Genomic DNA, 10,769 nt, shown 5'->3' with positions numbered 1-10,769 from the left:
CCACGTCAAATTAGAACTCCATAACATTAGTGATATTTCTGTTTATGGAATTCTGCCATTAATGCTATCAGTTATGAAATTCAATTTGTTTTCTAGTTTGCCATAGATACATACATACTGCAGGAAAATCCATAAATAAAATAAGGTTATTTTGAATTTCATAAAAAGCGAATAAAATAAATGACTTGATTAAATACAAATCAAAGAGATTTGAAATAATTTATGATTACGACGTGATATATGAGAGTAATTGATGATAAGTGCCTCTAGTATAGAAAAGGGTCTTTTTTTTAATAGTCTGACGACACTGAGTGCATACTTTAAGTCAGATAGTCGATAAACCAGGAATGAATTGGAATATTTTTGCTTTGATTGGCTTCCTATGTTGCTTTCAAATCACACTTGCTACTAACAAACAACAAACAAATGAGGGATATCAAGTCGATAGCAAAGGTGAAGTCCCTGAATACTCCTACAAATCAGGTAAATTTATATTTGCATGTCTCTAAAGATATTTAGATATCCTTTTTGATTCTTTTCATAGGTTGTAAATACCAGGAAACCCCGTGGTCCGACTGTGATCCTTTTGAGTTTGTACAATGGAGAGTTAGACCACTTATCAATGGCGGTGCAGAATGTGAGCCTAAAAAGAATGATACAAAACAATGCGGTCTAGATCAATTGGCTCCTGGTAATTTTCTCTATTTGTATTGATATAATGGGTTTAATTTACTTTTATTTCACCTTAGGAACAAAATGGCTCTTGGCCGAGCATAAAAAATGCATCTCTGAACTGGAACATCTCAAAGACATCATTGGGGATCTACATAGATGGGTTGATCTTATTCATGAAAGAGGTCAAGCCATGTTTAATGCCTTTAATGAATTGAAAAAACATTTGGAGGATATTCAACAGCAGGTGAGTGTTGTTGAAAGTATTTCATTAGGAGAGACTATTGATTGATTATCTTTTTCTATCCAGATCATTGGTCTACACAGAGTCAATCATGATAATGAGGTCATAATCAATCGACTTAAAAAGGAGTTGGATGAATGGAAGGGAAAAGCTCGGAAATTCCAAGTTGAGTTGGATGAGCTCAAAACTAAATACATGGAACTAGAGCGTCAACATAATAAAATGAAACGGGAATTCTCTTCTTGCTCCTCTGAAAGAGCCCAATGTAATGCAGAACAGACCACCTATGAGTCCAAGATATCTAACATTGTTCAGGAAAATAGACAGCTCAAGAGTCAGCTCATCAATGCTGAGAAATACAAGGATCTTGTAGAGGCTGCTAGAAAGCGTGTGAAAAGCCTGGAGATCCAGGTTGATCGACTCCTGAAGGACATCAAAAAGACCCAAACTGACTACAATAAATGTAAGATAGATGTTCTCAATGCCAAGACTCGGAAGGCTCCAAAATTCGTCAAGGATACTCATGTTGATTTAGGAATGACCATGTTTATAACGCATAACAAGACCAAGGTCAAAACGACCTACAAGCCCAAATACACCTACACTACAACAACAACCACCACCACCACTACACGCTACTACCCAACCACCTCCACTACAACAACCACCACAACAACTACTTATACTACTACGTACACTACGACCACAACTACAACAACCACGACCACGACAACATATACAACAACCACTACGACAACAACAACAACAACCACCACGACTACCACGACGTACTACACCACATACACAACCACCACCACAACAACGACTACGACTGAATACTCCACTGTCACCTACACATCAACCACAACCACTACTACGACAACAACGACATACTACACTACTTACTCAACAACAACTCCTTATACGACCACCACCACTACAACTACAACAACATATACTACGACAACCACTACCACTACAACCACAACCACAACCACCACGACAACAACAACCACGAGATACTACAAACCCTATCAAAATAAATATAAATAAAATATTGTTACTTTTGAAGCACTTATTCATTAGATTTAATTGAAATACATACAAACATAACAAAGTATAATTAGGATTAATTATTACTGGACATTTTTTATTATATATAAACTTGCCCTCAAAATTATTCATACTCTTGTTAATTTTAATGATTTTTTATTTTTACTAATGCAGACTAATTAGACCCCAATATGGTGGACTATTTAGCTGGGATTTGGCTTCAAATAACATCTAGCGAGCGTGTATATTTTCTCCAGAGCAGCGGCGCCTTCAATGAAGACTTCTATGTACAAGAATAATTTGATGGCGGACCGGGACACCTTTGTCCCTGCCTGGTCAAGCGTGTCTATTAAGATCTAAATTGTGGTACAGGAGTTGTTGTTGACCTGTTGGCATAGTATTTTTCCAAGTATAGGAGACACTTCCTGCCATGTCTCCTGAGGGTTTTCAGAGTGTTGAATACCTTTTGCTCGTTTATTATGCTCTGGGTGGTTACCACAGGGATATCATACTGCTTTGAATGAGCCTTCTAACCCTTTCCTTCACTGGAAATGAGTATTGTTGTCATTCTTTCATTTGTTGGGCACATATAACTTATAAAAAAAAAAACTTGACAAAAATGCGTTTGTTTTATAACAAAAATTAAAAATATTTCGCATTGGTTTTTGTTTAAATCGGATGATTATTTTAGGAAAAAACTGGTTGGTTGTTGAATAGAGGTCGCACCCTGTCTATTAATATCACAACGTTTGTATGTTCATTGATGTCTAATAAATGGTCAATCCGGGATACTTTCCGCTAGTTTATAATAAAACATCATTTGAATATCTAGTGGCATGGTTCCTAATAGGCACTAACACAGAAATAGAGCGACACAGCTCAGTGGAAGCCTGGAAGAAAATATTTGATTGAACTCAATGTGCGTAGATACACACCTCGCTCGTTTCTAGAGAATAAATTCATTTTCTATATGCAAAGCATTAGTGAGCACCGCTCTAAATTCTTGAGCGAGAGAACGCACGAATTTTGGCTCATTTATATTACTTTTCCGTTTTTGGATCTTATGAAATAAAATCGAAAATTTTTAGAGTAAAATAATAATTTTAAAGATTGCAAGAAAAGATGGTTGAAGTTATGTCTCAAGATAAGCTAGAATCTTTTTTTTTTCCTATGCTGGATCTCTGGCTCTCTGCTGTTTTTGTCCTCAGCTACCGTTGACAGAGTAATTTCTAATTATTTAAGGAGAAATGTCAGAGTTTAAAAGTGGAAAATGGAATTGAAGTAGCTCGCGGACAACGCCCTCAGGGGAAATTATTTTCTTGAACTCAATGTGTGTAGGTTCGAGCCCAGGTCATTTCAGGGGAAGAAATATACTTTATGTATATGTATATGGACTTCACACAAGATTCCTAGGTTAGTTGGAGTAATTGTAAGACTATAATAGTTACTTATACTTAACCAGTGCAATTCCATCTAATCAATTAAAGGAACATTAAAAAAATATATATATATGTTTTGTCAATTAATCAAATATTTAATAGTTAAAACATTAGATTGATAATTTTTTTTTAAAATATAATTTTAGATCTTTAAGTTTTAAATTTTCTTGGACCTTATTTCTATTCATTTTTTGATATAAATAGTATATAAAAATTGAAGGAAATTAATTGCCATCAAAAAGAGTTGTCAAATTCAAATATTCCTATACGAGAAAAAATGAGAGCCACTCATTTTTATTTGTATGGGAGTGCGCTCATTGCTTTAAAATACGAGTGGAAGAGATAGCGGGCTGACAAAATTAATAACTGAGCTCTGTGTATACGGAATTTAAGGGCAGTTGTTAAGTTTGGTGCAAAGACGTCTTCTACCGCAGGACATGAAATAAATTCAAATTCAAGTTTTTAATAACTAAACAACACGTAGTTTTATTTAATTAAATTACTTTCATAGGAACAACAAAATTTGAGTAAAAGTATTTATTTAGTAAAGGGGACATGGGGACATGGTTTTTTTAAATTAAACTAAGTCCCATTTTCTGAATAAATGCACTCGAATTGTATTTTTTAGTCATCCTAATCGAGGATGTGTTAATGCATCAATTTATGTCAGGGCTACTTGTCTTTTGTTTTTTTTTTTTTAAATAATTGTTTTGATTTATTTGTTTGTTAAATTTTACACTGTAGCTGGACATTGGATGAAATATAAAAAAAAAAAAAAAAAGCACTCTGTTTATAATTATATATCCCGAAGTAAAAGATGTCTTTGTCTAAGGTGGAATAATTGAAGTACTATTATGTTTATTCATACTTAATCAACACAACTCCATCTGTGCAATTAAAAAAAAACATTTAAAAAAGAAAAAGTTATAACAACAAAAAATTGCTACTGCAGACGTCATGTGGTTCATTTTGGTATTATTCTAAATATATTTTCCAGATCTTTTATATTTTAATTAGAAAGCCTTGATATTGTTGGTAGTAGTGACTGCAATAATACAGAAATTTAATTATACAGTTGTAATTGCTAGGGTGATGAGAACCAATTTTGTACTAATGTATTAAATTACGAAGTTATAGAAATATTTACTGAGTGATTTTCTAATTATTTTTAATTGGTTGCCATTGTGGTTTCCGAAGGTTATAGATACGTAAAATTCTTATTCCCAGATATTCGTCGAAAAGTAAATACCCTACTCCAGTAGCGTCGCTGTCTACTTTTAAAAAAGTTTCTAAAGCCTCTCCAACAATTTTATCATATATGAGCAAGGTTAATAAAAATATAAGGTTTCACTTTAAAACGTGTACGACTGATGCTTGAATTTCATCACGCTTTTTAATATTGACGTCATACTGCATAAGTGATTGCGTGTTTTGTAAAAATCTGTTTTTCTTGTCCAGCAGTTGGTAGATACATTAAATTGAAAGTTTTATCAATAGTGACGCCATAGACCATGAGTGTTGCATGTTTGTCCAAATCAGCCTCTCTTCCCAGCAGTCGGTACGATATATCAGATTGAAAATTCTAGTAAGCTCGATTACATGATGCTCTAACCTTGTATTTCTATTATCTATTATATATGAGTATATATTAGGTTGGTGAAAAGTAATTTCGTGTTTCCCACCCCTTTTTTTAAGCTAAGTACATCTTGTTTATTATTGGTTACATCAGATCATACGATATGAGGTTATAAAGGTCTGAGAAGATGTTATAAACGATTTATGGACAGTATTGCGCTTGACCGGTTCATTCGTGAATTATCGTGCGTCAAGTATGGAAATAGGGATGAAATTTGCCATAATTTTACATTTTTACCACCTGAAAGGAAAAAAGTCGTTAAAAGTGACCAAGAAAATTTGCGATATATATGAGGGCGATAATCTTTCAGTTCGTTTGACACAAACAGTGGTTCGAACAATTTTTTCTACGCTCAGTTATGTCCTCTACTGTGAACGTCTCGGCCATTTGAAGTTGGCGATCGAACAGAAGCGGTCAGCATTGGTAAATGGGAGACAAGAAGTCATCTTCAAGACAACACCAGTCCGCATATCTTTGAGGATGCACCAGAAGCTCCCAGAACTCGGATGGGAAGTTCTTATGCATCCACGCTATAGTTCGGACATAGTACCAAGTGACAAGTACCCGTTCCTTTGATGGCCAACACGCTTGGGGGTACAAATTTGGCCTCATTTGAGGCCTGTGCAAATTGGTTGTACGAGCTTTTTGCAAATAGGAACAAGGACTTCAATGAGAAGAGCATTATGAAGTTGGATTCTCGATGGCAACAAGTTACCAAACCGTATAATTGGCTTAAATTGGAAGATTTAAATACTTCTTATAAAGTATTGAAATAAAGTAAACAATACGAAATTACTTTTTCCCAAAACAATTTTTTAAATAAATTTATTTAAATAAGTTATTATATAAAGCTGTTGATAATTATTGGAGCTAAGCCTCCCCCCACTCAAGCTGACAATGTTCATCAATGCATGAAACATGCACTCTTCTTTCTTTTTTAGCCAATATTTTTTCTAGCTTATCATTTGGTAGAATGGTTATGAAATTAAAGGAGAATTGAATTAAAGCAATCATGTTATGAATGTCTTAAGGAGCTAAAAGTTATATATAAATTAATGTATACTCAATAAAATATTCAAACTTGATCTTTCTGTATGTCCTACCAGGGACTTTCTGCAGAATTATATATGTATAGTTTTTTTTTTTTGGTGGGGGCCTTTGTTTTTATAAAAAAATTTCAAATATTAAATTTCTTGGAATTTTTTTCTAAACCATTACAAGTGCATGTTATTCATTGTTATTGGACCGTTTGAAAACCGGGCTGCAAGAAAAACACCCACAAAAGTCCTTTTCTATCACGACATTGCACCAACTCACATCTTAGTACTTGTGGTTGCAAAATTAAAGGAAATAGGGTTCTTACTCGAGATGTCCAAATAATTAGAGATATCAAATACCTTCACTCTTCTGTCATACATCACCATATCATGGATTTATCAATGATTTCTGGAGTAGTAACCTCAACAGGGCGTCCAGAACGTTCAGCATCACTTGTGCCCATATTTTGAAACCACTTATAAACTGTTCTAATCGAAGGTACAGAGTCCCATAATGTTTATTCAGCTTCTTTTTAGTCTCTTGAGGCGTTTTGCCTATCATAAAGTAATGTTTAATCAACACACGGAATTGTTTTTCGTCCATTTTTTAAAATCCCTTCACTTCCTCGATAAAAAAAATGCCAAACAATAAGAAATAGACCGATCTGGCTGAAAATTGTTGTGTGCTCTTTCAAGCGATTTTATTAACTAAACATAACCTCAATACCCGCCAGTATGGCCATCTCTCAGACTTTGCACGGACTTTTCAAACGACCCTCGTACTATTTATTAGTTAATTGATCTCTAACTCCGCATTTTCATTTTTTCAGAGCATACAACTTATTTTTTTAATAATATGAGCTTGCTGCTCAATAAGTGAATATAACTTTTGACTTAGTGTCCACTAACCACTGTGTAAATTAGGTTATAATGTTCCAGTTGTTAGATCGTTGTCATATATTCAGTATTCTTAGCCTAGATATTTTGGTATTCGACATTTTTTCTTATTATCAGTCAAAGTGAGTTTTTTGAATTCTTAATTGTGCTAAATCTTTGGAAAGTTTCGAAAAGTTAAGTCAAATTGTTCAATCTACCCATTTTATTATTAAAACTAATAATATATCAAATAGCTTTGAATATAGCCTTCAAGAAAAACTGCGTTAGATGATGTAGAAGCAAATCCTATAATTTTTACAACTTGTATTGTTCGGGAAAATGAGCCATATAGAAACAGTTTTAGAGATAAAGGACTTTTATAAAACATATACATGAATGTTTAAGGCAGAAATTTTATGCACTATGTCTCCATTTTGCCTCAATGACAGCCTCCACACGAGGTCTGAAGTTCAAGCAGCTGTTAATGATGGACTGATCAAAAAGTTTGCCCCACTTCTTGGTGATGGCGGACTTCAGAGACTCCATTCTGCGGTGAGAGGTCCTAGTTGTCTGGGAATCCAAAACGGCCCATATGGCATAATCTAATCGATTATTATCGGTTTATTACTGCTCTAGATGTTAGGGGGACAGAAATTGGCCATACTCTTGGCACAAAACTCTTTGACAACAATATGGCCCAAAGTATTTAAAGGAGACCTGAGAGTGGTACTTATTGCCATAGCTGCAAGAAGGCCGCGTTTAACATCAGGGTTCAGGCCTAACGGAACAATCCAGTTTCTAAGAACTCTGAAGCACATTGTCGAAGTCTTCAACATGAACCGTTTTCGTCAGCCAAAATAATGAAATCTTTGTATTATCAATTGTACATCAATAGATTTAGAATTTATGACCGATCACTCAAAAAATTGCTCATTTTGACCTTTTTTGAAAAATGGTTGATTTCTAGACTTGAATAGAATAAATAGAGAAAATTTGGATTCTAGTCAGATTACATAACAGTTGTGATACTTCTTTGATGACATTTTTGGAGGGAAAATCCACTTGCAGAAATCCTAATTCATTAGGTGGGAAAACAATCCCTCTCGTTTTTGTATATTATACAATCAGGGTTATGATTACAGGATAGGATATATGGGAAACTGCCAATGAGAGGAAGGTTAAATTTGGCACAAAATTGCCTCTTGAATCTTGGGATAACAAAGCAGAAATACTTTTCCGTCAAATTTTCCTTAATTCTAATTGGTTGTTGTGCAATCTAATTTGAATCCTGCAAAAATGATATAATTAGTGCTTGTAATAAATTATCGATTTAAACTTACTTTTGACTTCAAGATGTCTAGATCCCTTCGATTTAAATGGATTATTTAGCCCAATGAAGATAAAGAGACTCCTTTTTTTCTCAGTTTGGATCTAAAAGCTCTTTGGTGTAATCTTTATCAAAAAAGAATCGAACATGACAAAAAATATAACCTATGTACAAAAACCTTTATTTTCAGTCAATCATAAAAACAACTTTTAATTTTAGAAAAAGCAATAACAAATGTCATCTTTTTAGCCATGTATTTGTAAACAAGCCTATTCCAACGGGCAATAGGCTAATTTTTAAAAGCAAAGAGATTTTTTTAAATCAGCCAGACAAACTATCCTTTTTGAGGAATTATACTTTCACCTATCTTTCGCAGAAGAACCTGTTGTAACCAGTTAGAGATTATAGATCAAGGATGCTATGTATTAAACAAGCTATTTTGAAAATAAAATTGTATGTGAATCTAATGAAAATGATGCCCTCACCATAGAAAATTGCCAGCATGTTCTTAAAGATCCAGCCCCTGGAAGCAGTTTTTCTTTCATCAAATCTAATTTTCCATTTTTAATGGAAGCCATCACAAAACTTGAAACAGAAGGAAGGTCCATTTATGATTATCTGAATATACTTTTATTGTATCACACAGCCTTTTATCCAAAAAGAAACATAAAAAAGGCCCGAAATCATCTGGTAATTAGCCAAATAAGTCAAACACACCAACTGATATTTATTTCTTAAGAACTCCCAGACTCTCATTGTCATAGCATTGCTCTACTTAGATATATTTCTCAATATTGAATTCTTACATAATACATATTTTATTCGTTACTGTATTATAATATTTTATTAGAGACATCGATATACATTTGTATTTCTATAAAATAGGCAAAATTTCTTAATGGAACTAATAAAATGGCTAATATATATATTATATAAACAATGAGGGATCAATAAGAAATTGTATTCCTGTTCATTTGGAAACGGAGCATAAGTGTCCATTACTTATTCGTTTATTTATCAAAAAGAAAAAATTATGAAATAGCCATGATGTACCAAGTCAGAGAAAAGAATCAATAGCAAACACAAAAATACATACATGGGGTATTTTTGTGTTAGCCAGGTTACGCCGTGTTTGATGTCGAAAAAAATATCAAAATAATTCCTGTAGAAAAAGCGGAAATACTTTGGAAATAAATAACTTTTTTAATTCACAGAAATCCTCATCTTTTACTGATGCAAAAGGTTGAACGTATAATCAGTGGTAGTCATGATGAGATCCCTAATTCAAATTTGCTCCAACTGCTATTGTGCACGTTAAACGGTATTTTAGTAATTTAAACTAATTAGTTTAAATTACCTTAATAAAACTCTATTTTTCTTTAGAAACAAATTAATCAGCTGTGATATTTTCGCTGCTAATTCTTCAAAAATTCTTAATCTAGTCATCACTTCTTAATTATTTTTTTTCTGAAGCTCTTATTATTATTATTATTCTTTCATTCTAGAGGAGAGAACATATACGTGTGAGTATGCTCATGAAAACAAATAGTAGCACTGATGTTTTTTGCAGAGTTATCTTATATATTATTCAGGCTTGTTGTCGTTCACCTTATTTCATCGTTTAGTTCACTTTAATCGTTCAGATTGAGTTTGTTTAATCGTTCACTTTTAAACAACTTTTCGTTTCGTTTTAATCAATTTCAGAAAAATCATAGTAAATCAAAAAAAAATCCAACATCTTTTAATACAAGGGTCACCAAACTAAGAATCATTGTCCTCATACGCATGTTCTTTTCATGGGCCCTTAGCTTCTTCTATCCCTTACTAAATAAACCGGCTTTTTGGACTTTATGGATTGTTGAAATTATTTTTTATTGAAGGATTGAGTGTAACTTATTTTTTTCATCTTATAAAATATACTTATATTTTTAAACAGAGTAAGATTCTGATGAAATTATTATAATTTATTATTATTATTGAAACACCATATTAGCTCACATTAGAAGTTGCTCCTCAAATTCCTGATCAGTGTTATATTTAATAAAAATATTCCTGATCCTTTTGTTGGCCAAGTCCGACTCCATGTTCCTGGACTTGTCAGCCAAAAATCGATTTATTTCATTGTCTGGCTTATCTTCCATATTTGATTCAATACAGAAGAATCCACTGTTAGCGTATGCTTTGATTTCTTGGTTCTTCAAGATATTATCTAATGATTTCTATTAAGCCCATTCTTGCCAGATCTTTCTTATTAGTCTTGAATTCAGCTAATGACCATTTTTTTTAACTCTTTAACAAATGTTTGACAAACGGCCTTTTGAACTTGTTATGTCATTGTAGTAATTTCCCAGTTCTTCAACCTCTTTGAGTAGCGGACGTACTTGAGCCTTTGCTTAGAGGTTTTTAGTAATTTACCAATGGTTACACCAAAGTTAATAGAAATACAAGGTTATACCAAAATGCTTTACCTACAAATGTTTTACTT

At 33.1% G+C, this 10,769-nt stretch overlaps 1 protein-coding gene across 1 annotated transcript; it reads left to right on the top strand.

The window, feature by feature from the left end:
- Positions 1–260: 260 nt before the first annotated feature.
- On the top strand, positions 261–2,039 carry LOC121123359 (uncharacterized). Its single transcript, XM_040718474.2, has 4 exons — positions 261–483; positions 545–691; positions 750–919; positions 983–2,039. Exons 1-4 carry the CDS (start codon positions 348–350, stop codon positions 1,967–1,969), a joined length of 1,440 nt encoding a protein of 479 aa, XP_040574408.1. The 5' UTR covers positions 261–347; the 3' UTR covers positions 1,970–2,039.
- Positions 2,040–10,769: the final 8,730 nt, after the last annotated feature.

The sequence above is a fragment of the Lepeophtheirus salmonis genome, chromosome 8, assembly GCF_016086655.4.
Source record: "Lepeophtheirus salmonis chromosome 8, UVic_Lsal_1.4, whole genome shotgun sequence".
Taxonomy (NCBI): Eukaryota; Metazoa; Arthropoda; class Copepoda; order Siphonostomatoida; family Caligidae; genus Lepeophtheirus; species Lepeophtheirus salmonis.
The sequence above is the reverse complement of the archived record's forward strand: the minus strand, read 5'-3'. Positions and strand labels throughout refer to the sequence as shown.

Bases quoted from the DNA above. Each gene is read 5' to 3' on its own strand.
- LOC121123359 (XM_040718474.2), top strand. From the start codon at position 348: ATGAATTGGAATATTTTTGCTTTGATTGGCTTCCTATGTTGCTTTCAA. The intron at 484-544 runs GTAAATTTATAT...TTCTTTTCATAG, and splicing joins TGAATACTCCTACAAATCAG to GTTGTAAATACCAGGAAACC. The intron at 920-982 runs GTGAGTGTTGTT...TTTTCTATCCAG, and splicing joins TGGAGGATATTCAACAGCAG to ATCATTGGTCTACACAGAGT.